Below are 23,480 nucleotides of genomic sequence, written 5' to 3'. Positions count from 1 at the left end.
GCCTTCCAGCAGACCCCTGTTCCTTCCTCAGGCAAGTGCTGTCTTCAGGCACAGCCTCAGAACCTCAGCAAGGCAAGAGGAAGAGTAGCCAGGACCTGTAGGACACAGAAACACTTCAAAGTCTGTGCTGAAAACCCTGGCTCTGGCAGAGTGCAAGATTTCAGTTGTGCTTTTTTCAATCCTGTCTTTGTACCCCCCCAGACCATTACCTGGTGCAGCATTACAGCAGCCCATGAGCACCTGAGCATTTATCTCACAGTTTGCCCTCTGCCCTGGCAGCACATCCATCTCAGCAGCACTTCACATCTTTCTGGAAAGATCCCTGTCCCAGCTCCTGATGGAAATATTCTGTAACTCTCAAGTTTTCTCAGGCTTTTTTTTTTGTCCAGAAAGCTGTAATTTCAGGCACTCTTAGCACCTGCTCTCACATGGCAAAATCCAGGAGTGCCTGTTTTTTACACATGCAGAGCAAAACACCTTTTATTCAGAATTTGTTTAGGAGCATTACACTAATGCACCACTGCCTGTGTCTTCCCTGGCATTAAATGCAGGATGCCAGAGCTCCTGCTCCTGTGCAAGCACTGCCTGCAGTGGCCTGATGCTGCTCCTGGGTTAGATGCCAGGCACTCTTAGGAAAAAGGGGTTGGTTTATTGTGTCAAATGGGTAACAACACCTCTCTGTCACAATGTCTTCTACAGTAACTCCAGGGGTGGTTGTTACATGGGTTACAACAAGCTCTAAATGTTTGTATCATCATGATTATTTATTCAGTATTTCTCCAGCTGTGGTCACAGGTACCCAGCAGTGACTCTCCTATGCATCTTATATGTACAGGGCAAGCACTTGGGGTAATTTGCCTCAGTAATTTTGCACCTATTTCAGGTCAGGGATGTCCTGCACTGGGTGATCTCCTTAAAACACTTCTCATTCACTACATTCTCATCTTCTCTTGAAGCCAGGTAAAAGTTTAGTATCTGTTCCTCTTCTAGAAGTCCCAGAGGTCACCCAGCTGCCATGGGTCAACTCCTCTTTCAGGATTTGTAGATCTGAGCAACAGCATCTGCTGTCAGCAAGCTCATCCATGATCACTGATCCAAATTTGGATCAAATCCTTACAGCCCTCTGCTCTGTTCTTCACATTAAAATAAAAATTGTTATTTATACAACAAATGCACCTAAAACACCCACCAAGATGGAGACTCAATTGTGCTAGGCACTATAAAAACAAGCACTAATCCCCCAAAGAACTGTTTGAGTAAGGAGCTGATATTTTAGTTCTCCTGGGAAGACTGGTCTCAGTGAATGTTTAAAATCTCTTTCTACTCAGGGAAAGTTGTTGGGCTTTCCCTCCTTGCAGTTCTTGATAGCACACATAAAGCACTAAACACAAAAGCTGTGTGTGACTGCAGCTCCAGCCACAGGTAGAAAACGTGTGCAGGTCCTGCCAGGTACATCCATGGAGTCCTAAGCAGAAATTTCTGCCTGAATCAGGAAAATGATGAGCCAGGAATTGCCCCTCACTTAAAACACACACCCCACAGTGGAAATGTGATCACAAGAGGTTCCACAGAGAGCAGCCATCCCAAAGCCCTGCCAGAAAAGCCTATTCTGGCTGCACTGTCTTTGTGGATGTGCCCACAACAATGGCTTTTAGAGCAGCTGGGTCCCAGGCTTGCCTGGGTACACTTGGAAGCAGTTTGTTCTAAGCCAGTCATGTTCACTATCCTAATCTGACATGAAGCCTGATGGAAAAATCTGTGATCGATTATAGCAGCAGGACAAAGAGATATGAGAGGAAAGCAATGCAAAGGAACAGATATCAATCACTGCTCCCAACGAGCCTGGAGAAGGTGGCTGCTGCTGCTGCTCCTGAATCTGAAGGCAGTGTAGCACATCTTTCTGCTGTTCTAGGTAAACACTCCCAGCTGCACACTCTTTGTCTTACAGACAGACTGATTTGGTAAGAAAAGTGGATTTTGAAGTATGGATTTTGTTGGAAGGGGACAAAATAAACAATTGGTTTGTTACCTTGAAAACGGTGTAGCATGTAATGAGTGTTTGCAGCAGTTTCACAGCTGCTTATTGCTCCTCTTTTTAAGCTTCTGAGTGTTGAGGAGTTTTTGTTTAGCTTTACACTTTCTAATTGATTGAATGTGAAATATATGATGGAACAAATTTGTATTGAAAAAGAAATAGCAGACACAATCAACAAACTTTAATGTTGAGTTAGCTTTTTTCTCGTTGCTGGACAAGATCATACTTCAAAGCAAATTAAAAATGTGAAGCCAAATCCTGATTGCAATGCAGGCAACAGAAATCTTCCTGTCAGCCTCAATAAAAGCAGGTGTAAGTTTTCAGTATTAGTCCAGTCCATCCAATTCACATGTCTTTCTGTCTTTATCTAATCTAATACATGGTGGTGAGATAAATTACAGAAGGGTATGATAAATTGCATTGCTATTCATTTTTGGCAAGATCACCTATACCCTGGCCACTAATTCATCTCCGCCAGGATCCACTGTAGCACACGGGATCCTTGAAACAGCCTCCAGACGCTGTCATTTCCTGTTCTTTTAAGAAAACAAAGGGATTATATCTGCTGGCCAATAGCCTACTTACCCTCACCAAAATAAATGATACCTCCCTGTGACCTCTGTAAAATCGTGGTTATAAAAGTATCAAAATGTATTTATAGCATTAAGATATTAGGTCTCTCTATTCTGCTTGAGTGGAAAACTATGATATGTTTTAGATTGAGGATTTCGAAATGGAGAAAGATGACATGGTTTAGGTTTAGGGATTTCAAAGAGTGTTTAATTTGTTTAATTCTGTTTTCATTGGGTTTTGGTGTTCTTTGCCCAGATAATACAAACAAAACACACAACATTGGGTAAGAAATCTGCAATGCATTGGAATGATTTTTTTTTCTGATAATTTTTTTTAGAGCTGTTTACCGCTCTTGAACAAAGCACCATGGTCATTCACAGCAGTACCACACACTCACTGGGTACTGTGCTGGGTACCATTCACATCCATCTGCGAGTTCAAAGAGAAATTTGCTTCCCATTAAAGCAAAAAGGGGAGACACCTTGTTCCCCTTTCCACCCATCAGATCCATCCCTGCCTTCCACATGAGCTCTGCTGGGCAGCACCAGGGCACTGCCACGCAAAGCTGCTGCCAAGCCCATCCATGGCAGACACTGTGTCCCACCACCAGTGTGAGCTGCTGGGTGTGCCAGGTCTTCACCCTGAGCCAGCCCCAGGTCCCAGCCCAATGTCCCCCCACTCTCCTGCCAAGGAAAAGGGGAAGCTGATTACAGTTTTTGCTGGAATGCCTGTGCCCCTGCTCGGTACCAGCCCAGGAAATTGCTTTCTGCTCCTCAGCATTTGACTGCCAACTTCCTCCTCCTCATCCTGACAGGAATCGTTGGGAAATGGTGCCGTGGATGATCCAACAGCTGCTGAATTTCACACAGGAGACCACTTACCACTGAGGTGCAGCAAAGTGATTTTGCACATCAAGATTTTAAAGAAATTTGGGGCACTGCGAGATGAAGGGCATTATTGATGTGAAAAGAAAATTATCATATTTACTTCAGGATCCCTTATCCACACCTGCAAACAGTACTTAAAAACAGAGCATGTACTGCAGGATGATGTGAAAACCTGGCCTGGTGAGAGGTAAAATTTCCTTGATTATTTCAGGGAGATGAAGGCTTCATCCTGCTCTATTTAGGAGTTGTTGAGGCATAATGGCTACGTCCAGCTAATTGGATGCATTGCTATAGGCACTTGAGAAATGTGATAGACAGATGCATTCAGCTAGAGAGATATCCCTTGGTGCAGAGAGCTGAAGTCAATTAGGGAGTTAAATTGTGAATGATTTGACCTGATGTCATTTATATCTTGAGTCATAATTAACACTTAAAGTTCAACTCTATAGCAATTTTCTTTTAATAACACTTAAAACTTACACAGGAAAGAATTGCGCAGACGTGGAGAAGGATGGCTTGAGTGCATGCCTGGATTTCTGCGTTAGTAATTAATCCTCTAAACACCTTTGTGAGGCCTATGGGGAGAATCACTTCTCTCCAGTTTCTCCTCTGAAGAGAAGCAGGGTTTACCCAATGGCTCCCCAAAGTCTCTGGCACCTGGAGATAAGGACAGAAGCTCTTTCAGGTGCTGAACCAGCGAGCATTCAGCTCAGCCGAGCTCCCGTCTTTTTGTCTCGCTGAATTCTTTTAATTTTACCACAATCTTTAGAAATATCATGGACAAATTACTTGTCAAGTGGCCTGGGCTTTCCAATTAAAATCTGTGCAAATGCAGAACCTGAAAATCTGTCACAAACACAGCTTCTGCCTCCAAGGTTTTCATGTGGCTGAAATATGAATCTCACTGGGGGAAGAAACACTCTCTGAGAGTGAGACCTTGTGAGATGGGATTCAGCTCACTGCAGATTCTTATGGTCAAGTTATAACTGCCCATAAAGAGGGGGAAAAATGGAAGTGCTGACAAAACTTTTAAAGTACAACAGTGGAAATGGCGCTGCAATAATTTATAATCTACAGGCAGCTTTGGATTTATTATCACAATGACAAATGCACTGTCATTGTTAATAGGATATTTCCCAGCAAGGACTTCTTGTTATGCAAGCCAGGTTCACCATGTCATGCAGCATGATAGCAATAAAGTCTACAAGAATTTGTAATGAACTTCAATTACTAATAGATTATGGTTAATGGGAAATATGTGCAGTAAAGATATGGGTTTTTATATGCACCTTCTGGTACTCTACAAGGCAATGATTTATGCTACAATTTCTGTTAACATTCTCCAGTATGAAAAAAAAAAAAAGAAGCCTAAATTGGTGGAAAGCCACTCCATCCATAACAAATATTTAAGATAATTTTGCACATCATGTAAATGAAGATGTAAAATTAGATATTAATCCGTTTCATTTCAGCATTTGTATTTTTATTAAAAATGAAGACTTTGCCCTACTGTGTAATGACATTAAAAATCCTATCATGGGCTGCAAGCATGAATTACCCCAATGCAGGAGTGGTGACAGCAGCCGAGCTGTGAGTGCATTTGTTCAATTTGCTGGAGTAATTAACGGAGCAGTGAGAAGATTTTCCTGTGTATGATTTAAAGGAGCAGCCCTGAAGCTGCTTGGGCAGATGTGTTTGATGTGGAGGGACATGTGCATGAAGCCTGGGCCCTTTGGAGGGGCTCAGCCCCATTGTGGTTGCCCCCAGCCCTTGAGGCATCGCTCCAAAGCTGTGCCTCACTCCTGGACATGGGGCTGTTCCCCTCCCTGCACAGCAAACCTGCCACGGGAATTCCTTTGGGAAACAATCACCTGACACAGCAGCAGAGCCACAAGCTCTCCTTTACTTATCACAGGGACACAGGCCCAGGTGTTTGCCTGTTGTTTCAAAAGACTCCCTCTTCTTCCTCCTCCTCCCTCCCCCCTTCCAGCTTTTTTTCCTCCTGTACCTGCATTAGAATGTTTATTCCAGGTTTATGTGCTCATGAAATGAAAAGAAAAAGGAAAGTCTCCAATTTAAAAACAAGCACTGCTCAGAGCCATCCTTGAGAAAAACATGGGGATGCAATATTAAGGATTGCACTTACCCAGGGTCACATTTCATATCTCAAATATGTATTTAGCCAGAAAGAGGCACCAATGCACGAAGAGCTTTCAGGATCATTTCTGGTATATTTTTAATACAGGTGTCCTGAAGCCAAACTTGATCCAATCAGTATTGTGCCGGTTTAATATCATTACTCTCAATGAACCACTGTAGAAAGCCCACAGATTAATTTTTTAGGGGTGCAAGCCAGGAAAACATGGAATTGGGGAAGGGATGAGGCCCTGGCACAGACTGATGTGCAAATCCCAGTCCATGGACAAACTGTACTTCCCAACCCTGCTGTGGAATAGCAGTGTCTCACTGTACAATTTAGGGTGATTCTCACATGAAAATGTGGTTCTCCACTCTATTAGGAAGTTGTTTGAGAGATTTACAGAACATCCTTCGTTTTTTATGGTAAAATGAGCATAAAATTGTGCTTCCCCACATTCATTTCCTTCTAAAAATACTTAAAGTGCTTGCTTCTTGAAAACGTGTGTGTTACAAATTTAAAATTAAAACTAATTTGCCCCTTAAGGGTGCTCTGCTGATTCAGTTTTCCCCCAGCCCCTTAACACAAGCAGTTGCAAGATACAAAATGGAGTTTACTGTATTTTCCCCCTCCCAGTTTTTAATGAAATTCTCAGAAGCAAAACAGGGGAAGAAGCTCTCTGTGCATCCGCACTGAATATTTGTGTGTGTGTGTGTGTGTGTGTGTGTGTGTGGTCAAATCCTCCTCTGTTCTCTCCAGATCAGCTCTGCTGCTTCTCATCTTTCCAGCTCTCTTCCACATTTTCAGACCAAACCCCTTTTTCTCTTTTTTTTTTTTGGGGGTTTTTTTTAAAGTCTGATAAACAATAAAACAGCAGGATCTTCAAGGGCATCTTATTGCTGGGTTTTGTTGCTGGATTAGTGTTTTTTTGGTTTCATTCTGGCATTTCTGTGGCTCCCTGAGATATCTCACCCCTGACAGGGTTGATGTGGCAATATTCAGCAGTCACCTGCTTTGCAAGCCCCATTTAGAAAAGGTCACTGACAGCCCAAAAGAGCCACGAAAATAAATGTAACTTTAATTTGTTTGCCATTAGAAATGTATGCAGCAATCTGTTCTAATGGGAGATTTTCTTTCATTCCTGCTCTGGCATGTGACCACAGCAGCTCACAGATACACTGAGGTCTCCTAATGCAGGAGCCTGTGCACAGAACTGGGTAAAGTGGTAATAAATTTTGTTCTGTCCAACAGAGGATTATCATGGAAACGTTCTAAACTCCACCTGAATTAACATTTGAGCACCAGGAGATGTTTGTGTTTCAAATAACTTGCCCTAAAATAAATATAAACAGCTATTACGCCCAATATGATCTCTTGAAATCACTTCAAATGATTAATAATCTATATTGTATCAGAAATGTGTGTGCAAATATAAACACAATTCCTTGCAGCTAAAGTATTACCTAAAGTAAACCATTTCAACACTGAATCAAATTATTTCAATGGCAGAAATCACACCTGTCTCAGGGGATAAATCGAGTATTCAGGCTGTTAAATCCATTCAAGCGACTCTATTGTATCCCACTACGTATTGTGCCTTGTAGAGAGAAAACACTTCTGAAAACTATAAAATCATTTAGCAAAACAAATGCATCAACCACAACAGCCTCACATGGAGAAGAGGCTGAGGAGGTGAAACCCCCTTCTTGCTGAATACCTTGTAGAGTGAATAGATTTACCTGACACAATGCCATCGAAAATGAAAAAAAAAATGCTACTGGAAAATAAACTCTGACACCAGTCATTTTGGTATCAAGAGTTTATTTTTACATTTTCCTTATTACAAAGCTCACAGGCCAGGGGAAGGCTGGGACCAGAAGCATTGTGTGGTTAATTAAAAACACAAAAAAAGCTCTGTGCAGCTGCAGCAGCTCATCCCCAACAAAGACTCTGCATCAGGGCTCACCACTGCTTTCCACCTCTCCAGGACATTTGTTACCAACCCTGTGCCTCAGCCATCTTCCCTTGCTTCCCTCCTGTAGTGCCACACAACTTGTTCAGCAGACACATCTTAGAGTAAAAACACAGAAAGGGGAGCAGTGCCATTGAATGGAGATGCCTGCAGAGGCAGGAGCAGGCAGACACTGAACATGCAGGTGTGAATACACCTTCAGTAGCTGCAGCTGTCACATCTGGAAGTCACAAGCTCAAGAAATCCCATCAAAGGTCTGTCCAATGGCTGGTGATTCTGTGTCTGCCAGCTGCACCAAGAAACTGCAATTTGCTTGTTTAGTCTGCAGAGAGTTTTCAAATGAAGATGGTGGATGTACATGTAGCTCTGGATTATTCCTTGGGAATAACTATTCCTAAGGAATAATTCCTTAGGTTCCTGCAGTGCCTGAGTGGATGGCCTGAGTTATAGCTGATTCCACAACATCTGTATGATAAAGCACAATTTACTGCCTAGTCAGTTGCACAGTCATAGATTAGTGCAGAATTAATCAAGTATTAAAGCTCACTTAAAACAACAGATGTCAATACTGATTTCTTAACAAGCTCCAAAAGTTATTATCAGTGCTGAAGTAAATGAAGCCATTTATTAAAGATGAAAAAATACATTTCAGCTGTCAACAGTTTGTATCTCTTTGCTTTGAATCAAGAAGAAGAGGTTAACTCATGGCTCAACCACTATTACACCCAGGCTGTTATTGAAAAACACCTTCCCATCTCTGATTTCACTGCAGCCAGGCTTTCTCAACTCCTCCATTACCTGTTGCTTTAGCTCAGGAGGGGCAGTTTTAGCAAAGTCAAGTGTTTCTGTCAGGAAATCCAGCAAAAGCTCCCCATCTTTGTCCCCTTCACTAAAGCAGCTGGTTATGTCCATGTGGGATGGCAGCTCATAGAGCTGGTACTTCAGCCCAGCTGAATCCAGCATCCTGGGCAAATCACCAGAGGAAACATAGCAGCAAAGATCCTCCAGGGGGAAGGAAGGCCCATACTTCTTCCACAGCGTTTCCCAGCCACTCTTTCCTGAGAGATAAAACACCAGAAAAACACTCAGAGTTAAGGAAAAACACTATTTGAAAGCAGTTTTGATTGTCTGGGTTTTTTAGCAGTTGTCATCATTGCAAGTGGGATCTTTCCAGAGCTGGGACATGTCCTGGGGCACAGTGGAGTTGGCTGCTTCCCTGCAGGTTTGGGGGCTGCAGGAGTGGGTGGGCACCTACCCTGGAGCTCCAGCACCCTCCTTGAGCCTCCAGCTGAGGCCAGAGCAGCTCACACTTGTGTACCTCTTCTCAAGAGACATTTTATAAAGCAAACTAGCTGGCTAAGCTGAAAAATCCCCACATACATCTTCACGTCTTTATTTTCCCCCAGCCTGGATCTCTGATTTGGTATTACCACTGTAAATAATTTTTAGAAGGATTACTCAGAATGACTGGACAGGATGAAAATAACTTTGAGCCTGATGAGCAGTTCAACAACAATTCTCCCTAGGTACTAAAACCAGTTCCTCGTGGTTTTGCAGTTGCTTGATCTGCAAACAGTTATTTATAGTCAAATAAACAGTTTGGTGTTTAGAAGAGAGGCAAGAATATTTTCTTTCACCCGGTGGAAACTGAGCGGCGAGCGCCAATTGCAGGAAATGCGCTGGTGTCAGTGTGCTGGGACTCGGGGCCGAGCAATTATCCCCTCCCTGAACCAGCATTCCCGGGCTGGCTCTCCAAGGATCAGCATAGGGCTCTGCTTTTGTTTTGCAGCAGAGCCACAGCCCCTGCACATCGGGATTGCCACGAGTGACCCCAGCCCTCTCCGGCCAGCCCCGCTCCCAGGCCGGCTTTGAACTACCTGGTGTGCTTGTGTTGGGGATGGCATTGCCTTCTGTGTGAAATGAGCTCTGTTCTGGTGATCTTTCAGTGACTCCTTTTCCTTCACTGCTCATTTTAATGGCATTTCTTCCTTCTCCTCTCTATTCTCTTGCCTTCCTCAAGGGTTTCCCCTTCTTTTCCTTTCTGCTGTTCAGAGTCCTGCTCCTCTACCTCACTTTTTTGTTGCCCCCAGCCATTTCTGCTCCATCAGAAAACACAACCATCTGGCTCAGAGAGGACTTCAAATACTTTTCATGAACTCAGAACTTTAATAATTTTAATTTTGAATAGGCACACATTCTTTCCTTTATTCACATTTTATGAATATCCAAAGGGACAGGTTAAGTAACTGGAAAAGAGTTTTAATTAACTATATTCAGGTAATCAGCAATAGTCTGATATTGTGATCTATTCTTGTTCAGCCAAAGAACACAAACAGGTTTTTTAAACTCATTTCAAACACAGATTTCTTATCGTAAACTGCTTGAAAACACTTCAAACCAAAATCATTTGGGGAAAAAAAAAGTAGTTGAATAAATTCAGGTCAGAAGTGTCCCTTCATAGTGGGTCCTTCATGAACGAAATAAAAGGAACTTCATCACGTTTGCAGAGGTGGCCAAATTCAATGAGAAATTAAGCTTAAACCTCTGAACAAATAATGCTTAACATGGCTTTCAGAGTTGCTAGATGTGACTGTTTACACAGCTGAAATTTCCATAGCTTTTGAGGCAAATTAAAGGCTTTCTAGAGTCAAATTAGACTCCACCACTGCACTGTCTCTGGCATACCTTGCCCACAGCATTAAAAGGTTGTTGTTTACTCTGCTCCAACACTTTCCTGCTGGATTGACCACAGAGCATCTCTGTGAGATCTGAAACAGCCTGAGAACGCTGTTTGGTACCCAAAATGATGATATTAAGGAAATGGGCAGTTTGAAAAGAAAATGAACCATATGTGCTCCAACACCTGCTGTATGGCCCTTCCGAGCCCCCCACCGCCATTTGCTTAATGCCACGAGTCTCTGGGAGAGAGAAAATGCAGTGCCCAGCCTGGAAAACCTTTCCCAGCACACAGCAGAGGCTGAAGGGGCTCCTGTGAGTGAGAGCTGCAGGATGGAGCCTTTCCTGCTGCAGGGCCCCTGCTGCCATCCATCACTGGGCAGGCTGTAAGGTGGGGAAGGCAGTGAGAGATGCTTTGTGCCCATGATGTGGGGTTTTGGCTGATAAATCTACGCAGACACAGGCAGTGAGAGGGCAGATTTCAGGGGATGTCTGCTCCCCTCTGTGGCCTGTGCTACACACAGGAGCCCCAAAGGTCCTCAGAGCCCTCTCCTGCCTGAGCAGGGCTGGGGGAGCCGCTCTCACCTGACACCAGGATGATGAGGAGCTTGGCCTGTGAGTCCAGGAGGCTGTGGAAGTACCGGATGGTTGCTGGGATATCTTTCACATAATAGAGCATCTGGAAGAAGCAGAGATGCTTAAAGATGTGCAGTGCCATCCTGGTGACTATTATAACACCGTTAAAAGGAACCAAATGGGAGCAATCCTGCAGAAAAGCAGGGGCAACAAGGCACCTTAGGAAGGTGTGGGCAGTGGGCTCCCACTGTCATGCCCTGCCTGCTCTCTGGCTCTGCCAGGTCTGAGCTCATGTTATTCATCAACCTGAGAGGAAGAGATTTGCCTTTCTTCAGTGAAGGCTTTGGAAATACAAAGGCAATTTCATGGAAAGGACGAGGAGCTTTTGAAGACACCAGCTAAAATGTATTCTTAGTTGACTGCCACCCACAGCCTGGTTAATAGGACTACTGTGCTCAAAGCTGCTTTTCATTTTTGCAGTTCATTTATGCTAAAGCACTTCAAATTACTGGGAAGTAAACTCACCTTTCTTCCCCTACAAGTGGATAATGAGGTCACATACTTCATGCATACTTTTAACAGCTGAGTCTTTGGCAGCATTTTCTTTGCAGACACTCTTACCTGGATCATGTGAATGAAGTCCCATTTTTTAGTCTTCTTTTCTGCATTCATTCGACTTTCATATTCATTAGCTGTCTCCTTGTGCCAGGTAAACTTTATGTTCTCGAGGTTTGATGCCTGAGCCACATGCTCTGAAACAGAGGAGAAGGCAGGGCAGAGTTTATAATTGCAAATATGGGGCTGATTTCCACTCAGAGCTTTAATACATCCAGAAGCCCTATTTAGGTAGAGAGTTTTGGTACCAGTTTAACACAACAGTGGAATATCTTAAACTTTTAGCCCATATGTCAGGAGAAGGCTGTAGAGGGATTTACAGGACAAAATCTTAAGAGTCTGTTGCTTTTCCCTTTGCTCCCTCATTTAGGCTCTTCTGGTGTTTACCTGAGCTAAAAAAAAAATAGAAGTAATAGAAGTAAATTCTTCCCCATGATTGGCTCAAGCTGAATTAAAAGATGGTGATTGGGGTGAATTGTTATGAGGCCACCAGCAGCACATTTCATGGTGAATAGGAGGATTGATGGCCCCAGCACTTATGTGGGGGGCACACAAAACCCCCATGGCTGAGCAGGAGTCAGGCCATGGTGGAGGATTTTCTCCAAATAAAAACAGGTGCTCAAGGATGGATCAAAGCAGGGGTTTCTTGAGAAGAGAAGCACAATTGAAAGTTTGAGAAGGGCAGAAAGAGCAAATGTGTTCTTCTAAATTTGTGTAACTGGGATGGCAGGAGAGTGAAGGAGCTTTGTTCCAAAAGCAAGGACCCTTCTCTTGACATTCAGTGGCTTCTGTGTTGAACCAATTTTTCAGAAGCTCACAGTTCTCACCAAATGCCTCAGGAAAAATGGATGTCAGTGTTTTAAAGCAAAGAGCTTTAAGGAGTGACACATGGAGTGTCTTCAGACCTCAACACAATGCACATCAGCAGCTGAGGAAAACAGAAATTTGGAGAAGTGGATTCAAACAATAAGTTACACCGAGGGCCTGGCTCATCACTGCATTCCCTTTGTTTTTATGGGAGCAAAACTGAGAGGTAATTTCATAATGTAGGGAATACTAATGTCCATCTGCTGGCATATGGAGCTCCTCTCACTGTGCTGCTGCTCAGGATTGCTCCAGGCCAAAGCAGCCCCTGATTCAGTTCCTGTGCTTCACTGGAGTTAGCATCAATTTAAAACTTACATGGCCCAAAGGCAGGCTGAGCCTTAGCTACAGAACACATGCTCAGAACAGCACTGTTAGCTAAGACCAGTGCCTCTACAGCACTAATGACAATGTTCCTCCCTTTGGGCTCTGATTTGGACACGTCCCCGTCAGGCAGATGAGAAATGCTCCATCAGTGCTTATCTCCTCTCTTCTGTGCCTGGAAATGGGCCACCCCTTTCAGATGCTGCCACTGTTACTCTGTTAGCTTCCATTTATCAGCCACTGGCCCCAGCACTGGCAGTTCAGATTTGATTTGCTGCTCTAAGCTCAGGAGCAGCTCTTATCCCCTCACCAATAATCCAGGGCAATCTGGTTCAGTTTAATTGTGGGTCTGTCTGCAAGGAGAAGCTGGGAAGAAAACTGAATTGCTTTCCAGGCTGGGCCTTCAAAGTCCAAACTCGAGGAAGTGCAAATTCGTTATGGGATTGTGGTAAATTTCTGCCTAAATATTCATCCGAATCCATTATGAAAAGTTTTCCTTCCTTTTCCCCTGGGCTCACCCCAGGTTCTTTTCCCAGCCAGAAGCTGTTGGGTGCCATCAGAACTGGGCTGCTGCAGCTGTGCTGGTGATGGAGCCCAGCTGTGGGGCCACCAACACCCCCAACCATGGCCACCAAGGGAATCCACCAGGAGTGAGGGAAGGGCACAGCCTGCCCATGAAGCTTTGAGGAAAGCCTCCATCACATGCCACAGCCTAACCCGAGTTTCTCATCACTGCACATCCCAGCAAGGAGTTTCTCTCGTGAGCTTGGCTAGTCCTTCCCATGGAGAAAGCATTTGGTGAGGCAGAAAACACAACTACTGAATCCTCAGAGGGGCAGATAATCTTTCTAATTCTCTACAGAAAATCTTGGGCCTCAGAAACCTAATTAATGGCAGCTACTGGGGACATGATTAATTACCAAATAAGAGAGTTTAAAGAAAGAAATTCAGATGAATATTTCATTTCTAGTTTAGCATAAAACTTAAAATAAGGACAACATTTTATATTTTCTTTAATTTTCTTCTGGAAAGAAACTCGCTGCAGTAGGATGGGACTGCCAGTTAATTGGTGGTAGATGGTGGGACCACTGGGAAGATTCAGAGCAAATCCAGTCCATTGTAGCCCAGACAGGACAGAAATTCTTTGTTCAAGTGCACAAACAGAGAAGATGCTGTGTTGCCCACCCTTCACCACTTCAGCCTGCAGGAATATAAGAGCACTGGGGATTTTGAACAAGGCATCTTTTAAAAGATCAGGTCTGTGTTAAATTGAGAAAGATATAAAAAATTAGGTTTGTCCTGGGAGCCTTTGGTGTTTCCAGTGATTCTGAGCTACCTCACTGCAGGGAGAAAGGGATTGCTGCTTTTTTTTCCCTTTGACTTCCACAAGCTGATTCACAATGGGAATGCTTCATTTTTAAGGACCTGAGCAAGAACAAGACTGGAGATTTACAGTGTGGTTTCACAGCCTGGTATTCACCATCATTTGGAGCATTTCCAGCTCCAAATGGAAATGCTTCATTCCTTGCTGTCACATCCATTCAGGATGGCTCTCTGGCCAGGTGAGCTCTGCTCAGGGCTGGTGTCACCTCCCTCAACACCACCAGGAGGTGAATCCTGGTGGGCTCTAATCCAGTGATAATCAAACCCTGCGTTGCTGTTTAATGCTCACTTTGTAGGGCAATTTGGTCAAAGTACCCTCGTTAACACTCAGTCCTCCTCGGAAAATGTTCCATTTTCCTCCATGAATGCTGCTTAGACCTTTGGGCTGGGGGAAGGAAAGAAGCTCTGAGCCCCAGAGCACACGGCAAAAGCCTTTCCTATCACTCCTGCTTTCCTTCTTGTGTTTTCTAAATCAAAGCCTGGTTCTAATTTAGTGCCCCACTGTGAGCTTTAGGTATTTCTCGGAAACGATTTTTAAGATGTGAGAGAATCACCATGAGACACTAAAATTTTCCCTTTGATGCTGAGGAAGGATCCTGATTCCACACAAGTTGAAGTAGAAAAACTGTCTGAAAAGCTGGGATTTCACTCCATTCCCATACAATCACCCATCACTTCCCACCCTGTTTAGCTTTTAAAGTCTATCTAGCCAAGCATTTGCCATTGAGAGATCTTTGCAGTGTGAGACTAAGATTTCAATGAGAATGAACATTGTTGAGAAGCAATGATTGCAAAAAAGCATGAAATTTTGAATTTTTTTAACTTTTAAGAGACATTTCTGACAAGAAGGCATTTGAACATAGGATAATCCACCTTTCAACACTTTTTAATGCATGTAAAATAATTAATTAATTCAATAAATTAAATTTATAATTTATTTAATGTAAAAATACCTTTGTACTTGGAGATTTGGTCAGCACTTGGCTCTATCACATCATTGTTGATGGTGACCCCAGGATATCTGGCTCGTATTTTTGAGAGGATCTGCAAGTCCATCTCACCTAAAGAAGCAGGAGACACAAAACAGAGAATGAAAACAAAGCTCAGGCAAAGGAGATCTCCACCACCATCACACTCCCAGCTTGGCAGATTGATTTCTGCCATTTATGGATGGGTGCACCACACAGGGCCAAGCAGCTGCTCTGCACTCTCAGTAGGTTGTAACTGAAGATTGAGCTCTAGGATTTGAGGAAAATGTAAATATCAGTCCCAACTCTCTTCATTTCTCCCCTCTGACTGGCACCACCAGGGCCAAGGGAAAACCTGACACAGTCAAGCTTGACTTCTCTTTTTCTGGACGTGGTCTAAGCTCGAGGGGGAGATCCTACCATGAGATCCTCTCATGGTGCCAGTTCTGATGGCTCCAGCAAACTTGGCAGGATTGCTTAGGAGTCAGTAGGAGCATTTTTAGCCAGGCACCTCACTGGTTACAAGGTCATGTGGAGGAGGGAAAGGGAATATGTGTTTACACTGGGATCAGAGACAATACTCATATCTGTTTGTCTTCAGTGTCCTGTGACTTTTCCCAAAAGAATGATGAATGGAGCACATACCATTTGTGTTTAGCTAACCCTTGTTTACAGAATACCCCAGAGATTCCTGTGTTTCATGTTTCTGTTGAGGAAGAGCTCTCTCTAAACACTGTTCAGGCCAGCTGTAATTGTTTTATTGATGGATGTACTGGTAGATCCAAGATTTCAAAATTTAAAAATAGCTCCATCATTCTCAGCCATCTCACCCCATCTGCAGTGGAGGAAACTCAGGAGGATGATATTTCTGACTGAGGCATGAGTCCAGGGACAATATCCAGCTGGCTTGCTCAACTTTCTCCAACCTCTGCTTATTGTGCTTGGATAGATTTTAGGTGGAAAAAAATAACAGCAGAATAAATGAAGTTAAGAAAGAGTGAAACAGAGGGTAACTACAGTGAATAATAGGTCCAGGGGTCGTGTTACAAGTAAATATCTAGCTTTGTCCTGGAAGATTTACTTGTGCTTGCACAAAACTCCATGTTATAAAATTCCCTACAAATGAACAAAGTTTTGCACTGAATGGAAGGCCACCCTGATGGCCAGACAGGCCCTTGCTGAGGGGCTGTGGAAGGAGGAGCTGCACAACCTGGACTCCCACCACTTCAGCATTAGCCCCATAGTGCAGAATATTCGAGGAACAAAAGGAAAACACCAGGCACTAAATTGCTCATTAGTGCCCAGAGGATATAACACACAAAGTGAGGAAGAGTTGCATTTTCTCAGACTTACATCTCTTTCTTAAAGCAACCAGCAATACCAACATTCACATGGCATCTCTGGAAGCACGTTCTTTGAGGGAGGGAAATTGAATTTCTGAGTTGCAGAAATAGCTGCAGCTTTGCTATCGCTGCAAGCCTTGTACTCTGTAGTCTGCCATGGTAAAATTTGGGAACACAGAATTTGAAATTAACCACTGCAATAGTTTGATTTTTGGTTGCTTTACCAACTTCCCATAAAATGATTAGTCCTTCGAAAAGGCTGTGCAGGTCCTGATAAAAAAAATAAATTAATTTTGTATTTCCATATGCAGATAGGTCAAAATATTCCCTTCTGTTCTTGTGTGGCCAAATCACCCTTGTACTGCTTTTAACCAAAAAACCCACCCCTTTGATTCATAATTTAATCCACAGCCTTAAATGACTTCACTTTTAGCTCTTTTATATGCAAACAAGTGTCCCGAGGCATTTTACACTCAGATCGGTGGCAGCTTGCATTATCAACAATTTGGCAATTAGGCTATCCGAATTATTTAAACTCTCCAACACAATTACCTTTTAAAGGCTACCACTACGTTCGCCATTAAGTTTCTAATTAAACATTTTACGTAAAGGGATAGTTTATAGCCCAGTTGCTACTTTAGAGCAGCGCTGATGCCTTTGATGGGTTTTAAAGGTACAGAGAGCAGCGCGCCGGAGTGTGAACTTAATAAGGCAGCGGTGTTCGGGCGGCTGGAATGGGATGGGATCTAATGGGATGGGATCTAATGGGATGGAATGCTGCATTAATGGGTTCTTGCCTCCCGAGGTGGAAAAGCAGAGAGGAAATGCTTTTTTTCTGTGCCTCCTTCCTGAGAAGAGCAGGGGCAGGTGGGGTCAGGGCAGCAGCTCCATCACTGCCCTCCCGCAGCAGCCGGGATCGGCTGTGAGGGGGGATTTGGGGATCGGATCCCTCCTGGCCTCACAACGGCCATGCTGAGAGCAAACCAGTGAGCAGATGGGGTTCGGTGATCTGGGGATTTTTAGATCACAAAGTGAGCTTTGCCTACCCATTACTGATTGATGGCAAGCTGGACTGTCTCTGGCCAGGATGAAGAACCGCACTGCGTTCGTTCTTTCTTTCTCTTTTTCTATTTCTTTTGCTCTTTCTCCCTTTCTTTCTCTCTTTTCTTTCTTTTTTTTTTTTTTTTTCCAGAGGAATGCTTTCCTTTGGAGAGCAATGTTCCTGCTCTGTCACACTGTCTGTTTTATAGCTAATGCCAACCATTTACATACAATTACTTTCCATTTACATACAATTACTTTATGGAGGAGACACTAACAAAACTGAGGTTAGTCTTTGGTGATGGTATGATTGCAGCATTTAAACTAGATTTAACTGTTCATATAAAATTTAAGTGTGGTGACTTAATGGACAGAGAAGGAAACATAGGTTTTAATTATGGGGCCACTTAAGCAAAAACTTAATGAAAAGCTACTTGATCTTACTGGTATTGTTTTTACACTCAATGAATGTCAGACAAAAGACTTATTTGTATTTCTTCTGGAGCTCATGCTCAGCCCCACTGTTTTGGGGGACAGTAGCTCCAGCAGAAACTTGTACACTGATGGTGGTCAGTAAATACAGCCAAAGCAGAGCTCAGCCATGGCTCTTACATAGCAGTGATGGGAGTTACCACCTCAATAAAGGTACAGGGGAGAATATTGTAATGCAGGTTAAAATGCAATATTCTCAGGAATCTCAGACATTATTTTGTTTGGGGTTTGGGTGCATTTTTTTTTGCTGCCTTTGTTTTGTTTTGTCTTGTGTTGGTTTTGTATAGAAACCCTGTGGATTGGTTAAAGCTTCTCTCTGCCTTTGAGGAGGGATGCTGTAGAAGGAGAGGTTTTTGTGGAGGACGGAGAGGAATCAGAGTGGGGAGGCACAAGCTGTTTTCAGATGATGTGGTCACACACCAGCTAACACCACCTGTCCCCTGGAGCTGGCTTATCAAGGAAAGACTTATTTCTCATTCTGCTCCTTTTGCAACTTTTAGTCCTCTATTCTTAAGGAAAAAAATGAAGGAAAAAGTATACCAATATTGAAGTCCATACGTACCTGCTCCACCACCAACACTTAGAACATTGATTGCAGACTTCCCATTTCCAATACTGAAAAACATTATTTATACATTTTAGGAGAGCTGTCCAGTAAAGAGAGTTCCATGCATGATGTAAGACACTGGAGATCCCATTAAGACTAAAATTTGCAGGGCAAAATCCAAATGTAATATGTGTGTACACAGGCATGTCTGTGAGTGGGCAGGAGGGATCAGATTCAGAACTCTTCCCCTTGGGACATTCATGTTTTCCAATTATTTTGGCAATTTGCAGAGGTAGCATTTTGCTTTTATTATGAATGAATACAAGCAAAAGCAAGTACACACCTTCTCTGTGTCTGTGCTCTGAGGAACAGAGCCCTCTGGGTCTGGACCAGCAACTTAAAAATTATTTGTAGAACTTTTGCATTATGCAAAATGGGGAGGGAGAGGGGAGAGTGTAATGCTTCTAAAATCCCTCAGTGAGGCTTTGGCAGAGCCATGAAGCCCTGAGAAGAGCCTCCCCAGAGCCAGGATTTGATGCTGGGTGCCTGCTCCCAAGCCAGCCTGCAAAGTAAGGGGTCCAGCAAAGGACACACACTGGCAGGCAAAGCAGGAGCACGATCCAGCCATCCTAGACAAACCCTAAATATTACCTGAAAAGCTTGCTTTTAAAAAGCTGCTTTCCATCAAGTTTGATGCTAGAATGTGGTATCTGTTACAGCATTTCAGAGCTGATTCAGGGCCAGCTGTTTTTGTGTGCAAGGAAACAATGCAGCCTTATCTCCCCCTGCCTAGGCAGTCTCCTGTGATGGTGTTCACAGGGGTCTGAGGATGAGGGCAGAGACGAGGATCTGACTCCATGTTTCAGAAGGCTTGATTTATTATTTTATTATATATATTATATTAAAACTATACTAAAAGAATAGAAGAAAGGATTTCATCAGAAGGCTGGCTAAGAATAGAAAAAGAAAGAATGGTAACAAAGGCTTGTGTCTCAGACAGAGAGTCTGAGCCAGCTGGGCTGTGATTGACCATTCATTAGAAACAACCACATGAGACCAATCCCAGATGCACCTGTTGCATTCCACAGCAGCAGATAACCATTGTTTACATTTTGTTCCTGAGGCTTCTCAGGAGAAAAAATCCTAAAAAAAGGATTTTTCAGAAAACATGTCTGTGACAGCCTCCCTCCTGGAGAGCCAACATCCAGAGCCACGTGTGCAAAATGGAAGCTATCACAGGCCAGCAGACAGGGCAGGGAGCAGCAATCTGCCTCTCCCAGGCAGCCCCCAGGGCCAGCACCCCCTGGGACCGTGGCCCTGGCTGTCCTTCAGGCCAAGCTGGGGTTACCTGGCTATGACATCTGGCAGGTGCTTCTCCACGAACTCCTGCATGCTCTGGTGCTCCGTGGACCTCTCCAGGAAGACGCGGAAGGACTGGACGTATCTGTCAAGATCTGCCAGCAAACTCCTCATGGGTGCAGCCATGCTGGGAGGCTGCAGGAGGGGACAGGCTGCTCCCTGCAGCTCTTCTCTCCGGGCTAGAGAAGGAATGAAAAGTGCTGGAGGGGAAAATCCAGCCCGCACCTGGACTTTGCTCCACATCCCTGGCCCTGCCACTGCCTCGGAGTGTTGCACAACCTTGCAATAGAAACTGCAAATGGGGTTCAAGCAGCAAAGGGTAATTTATCATCTTTAATCTGTGCAGAGCAAGTGCCAGCATTTTTTAACTGTGCTGACACAGGACTCTGTTTAAACACAGTAAAAGGGTATTTAGATGGTTCTTAAATACAAAAAAAAAAAAAATCCTCTGTTTTGTGAAGTCATGGAGAGGCTCCAAGGGCTGGCTCTGGATTAGAAGAAAGTGCAACACTCATCTCCAGAGACGCTGGCAGATGTCTCTATCTGTTTTTTTAATCTTTTGATGTTCTTAAATGGAATGCTGATGGTGGGGTGAAAACAATAAAAACCTCATAAATGCACTTTATTTTTCTAGTTCTTCTGAAGATAATGGTACAATTCCCATGGGTTAAGTAGCTAATTCACCAAAGCCACGTGAGTTACTGGAATAGTTGTTGTGCTAAACCAGGCTTACAGGCAATCAAGAGTGGGGAAGTGCCAGACTGTACCTTAAAAAGTGCACAGAGATGTCTTTATCCTCTCTTAAACTGCAGTTTAAGTTCATCACATCTTGTCCTACCTGGCAAGGAGAAGAGGGAACCCTCTCCCTCCTCAGGGGCCCCATGTTGAAGGATGCACTGCATTTCCTTGGTGCCTCTTACCACCCCCTCTGGCTTTCCTGCAGAGGTTACATCCCAGCCACCTCTTGCTATTTTTACAGTTCCCTTTGGACTGTCTTCAGCCAAACCCCATTGGTGCTGAAGTGCAGCACAAAACCCTCCCAGCCATTTCTTTTCCTGGCTCCCAGCACAACCGGGATGATTTCCCTGGCTCCACTGAGACCCTGCACCCGCTGCCTTCACTCACCAGCATGACTGGAATTCAAATCATGGGCTTTTCCCAGATGGCTCTTCTGGTCCTTTGAATTATAAATCTGGCCTCTGCTCAAGTCCCTCCCAGATGCACATCAAATAACACAAATAATCTCATTCCTCCTTAACACCATAAACAGAAACAAAAGCAACAGGCTCAGGTCCATATTTGCCATTGCCTCCCTTTCTGGCACTGAACTGACAAATTTTCTGACCCTGCAACCAGTTTTCCACCCACCCAATACCTGTCTCATCAAGGCCACATCTTCCTCACTTGTTTATGAGAACGTCATACACAACGGTGCCATCTTCTTCTCCCCTGAACATCTGCAGAAAGGTGGGCTTGGAACTATTTCTTCCTGATAGATCCACATTGCCTGACCATCATCTTATTCTCTGTCTGCTGCAGGGAGGACTATTTCTAGGAACTATTTCTAGGGACAGCCATCATGCTGAGCAGCTGCCCAGATCCCTCTCCTGCCCCCTTTCCAATGACAGCATCAGCTGCTTGGCTTTGCCCATTTTCCTTCCCTGCCTGTGACAAAAATCCAAGTTGTGACACGTTTTGGTTTTGCAGCCCGTGGGCCAAATCTCCTCAGATCCCAAAGGCTCCTGCAGGAAGGGGCATGGTGAAGCTTGGTGACAATTCACCTCCCCCAGTGAGTGCTGCTACCAGAGCCATTGGCAATGGCTGAGAACTCATAATCAATTAGCAATGGCTGATAATTGCTCTCATTGTGGCAGTCCCAAAGACCAGTGGTGACCTCTGGAGCAGGTCCCAAGGTTGATTTTCCACCCATAGTGCCTCCAAGGCAGACTGGCTTTGGTACACTCCCTGCTCCCCACCTTCTCAGACAGCAAGGATACTTTCAAGTGAAAAAATAGCAAAACTGAGCATTTCAAAGAGCACTAATGAAAAACAAACTGGTACAACACTGGTAACAAGTAGATGGGACAGCTTTAAAAACTTTGTCAGCCTCTGACTGACAACCCCTCCTTAACCCAGATGAGCAGCACTCAAACACCCAACAACATCGGAATTACCCTGGGGAATCCAAGTGGGAATTTTTCCAGGGACAGTAAAGAAGGAAACTCCTGGATGTACCTTGGATGGGAATTACTCACCACGAACCTACCCTGAAAACACAATTATGTACTTTGTGTTTACCCATTCCTTTGCTATGCCTGACTCCTTTTTATTTTAAGTGCATAAGGAAGCTTTGCTGTTTGCCACTAATATATTTTTACTACCTTCAATCTTGAAAAAAAAAGTTTTGCAGTTTATAAGAGGAGATTTCGATAATTGACCCTTTTTTCTGTTCCTCCCTCTACTTCCTGTGATTTCATTTGCCAACCTCCCCTGCTCAGCAGTCTCTAATGAGCAGCCGAGATTCATTTTCATGTTGGATGCAGTTCAAGGAATTTGTCTCATTTCTTTCATTACACTTTTGGCTGTTGGAATTTGCCCCATTTACTTCATTCTGTGTTGTTTTGCTGTTTGAATTGCGGCCAGTTAACTTTAAAAATGCGTAAGGAGAAGGAAGGAAAGGATTTCTCTTTTAACTTCTCTTTAACTTTTTAATTCAGAAAACAGGACTGTTTTCTGAATCAGGCTGTTAGAAACTTGTAAGGTAATAGTATTCACTCGGGCTTGTTCCCTTCAAGGATAATCGAAACTTACCCGTGGCTCCCTAGAAAGACTGAGGAGTTTTGAAACGCTGTTTATGCTGCAGTTACTTGATCCGTCCCTACTTTGTGCCAGCAGTGTAAAACCTGCTTTAAACTCGCCATAAAACCCTTTAAACCCTCCCCGTGAAGGCAGCAAACAAAGTGAGCTTTGGGTTTTCCAGCACAGGAGCCCGTGTGCCAGCGAGAGAGAGCGGCATCCCGCCCGGACCGAGTCCGCTCCACCGGCGCTGGCTCCCACACTTACCTGGGCTGCCCTGTGCCCCTCGGGGCTGTGCGAGGGACGCTGCTGAGCTCCCGGGCTCTGCTCCCAGCTGGCCCCCTCCCAACCCGGCCACCTTTCTACCCAGCCACCTTCCCGTCCAGGCGCCTCCCACCCAGCCCCGTCCCATCCCATCCCTGCCGTCCCACCCCCGGGGCCGCGTCACGGGAGAGGCTTTGCTGCTGAGGAAGGAGCTGGAGCCTCGTATGGCAGCAGCTGCTGAGGATGGAGCAGAGTTAGAACCTCATAAGGCAGCAGCTGTTGAGAATGGAGCAGAGTTAGAACCTCACATGGCAGCAGCTGCTGAGGATAGAGCAGAGTTAGACCCTCATATGGCAGCAGCTGCTGAGAATGGAGCAGAATTAGAACCTCATAGGAAGAGCAGGCAGAGTTAGAGCCTCATGTGGCAGCAGCTGCTGAGGATGGAGCAGGCAGAGTTAGAGCCTCATGTGGCAGCAGCTGCTGAGGATGGAGCAGAGTTAGAACCTCATATGGCAGCAGCTGCTGAGGATGGAGCAGGCAGAGTTAGAGCCTCATGTGGCAGCAGCTGCTGAGGATGGAGCAGAGTTAGAACCTCATATGGCAGCAGCTGCTGAGAATGGAGCAGAGT

At 44.4% G+C, this 23,480-nt stretch overlaps 1 protein-coding gene across 1 annotated transcript; it reads right to left on the bottom strand.

Annotated features, from left to right (window-relative positions):
* Nucleotides 1-8,210: 8,210 nt before the first annotated feature.
* Nucleotides 8,211-22,968, bottom strand: LOC139593917 (histamine N-methyltransferase-like). The gene is made up of 7 exons (XM_071435451.1): nucleotides 22,856-22,968; nucleotides 19,782-19,971; nucleotides 18,449-18,501; nucleotides 14,996-15,103; nucleotides 11,478-11,608; nucleotides 10,866-10,959; nucleotides 8,211-8,662 (listed from the first exon to the last, which is right to left on the bottom strand). Exons 2-7 carry the CDS (start codon nucleotides 19,916-19,918, stop codon nucleotides 8,307-8,309), a joined length of 879 nt encoding a protein of 292 aa, XP_071291552.1. The 5' UTR covers nucleotides 19,919-19,971; nucleotides 22,856-22,968; the 3' UTR covers nucleotides 8,211-8,306.
* Nucleotides 22,969-23,480: the final 512 nt, after the last annotated feature.

Source organism: Agelaius tricolor, unplaced genomic scaffold (assembly GCF_023055355.1).
Source record: "Agelaius tricolor isolate 1412-34295 unplaced genomic scaffold, bAgeTri1.0.p SCAF_10, whole genome shotgun sequence".
NCBI lineage: Eukaryota > Metazoa > Chordata > Aves > Passeriformes > Icteridae > Agelaius > Agelaius tricolor.
The sequence above is the reverse complement of the archived record's forward strand: the minus strand, read 5'-3'. Positions and strand labels throughout refer to the sequence as shown.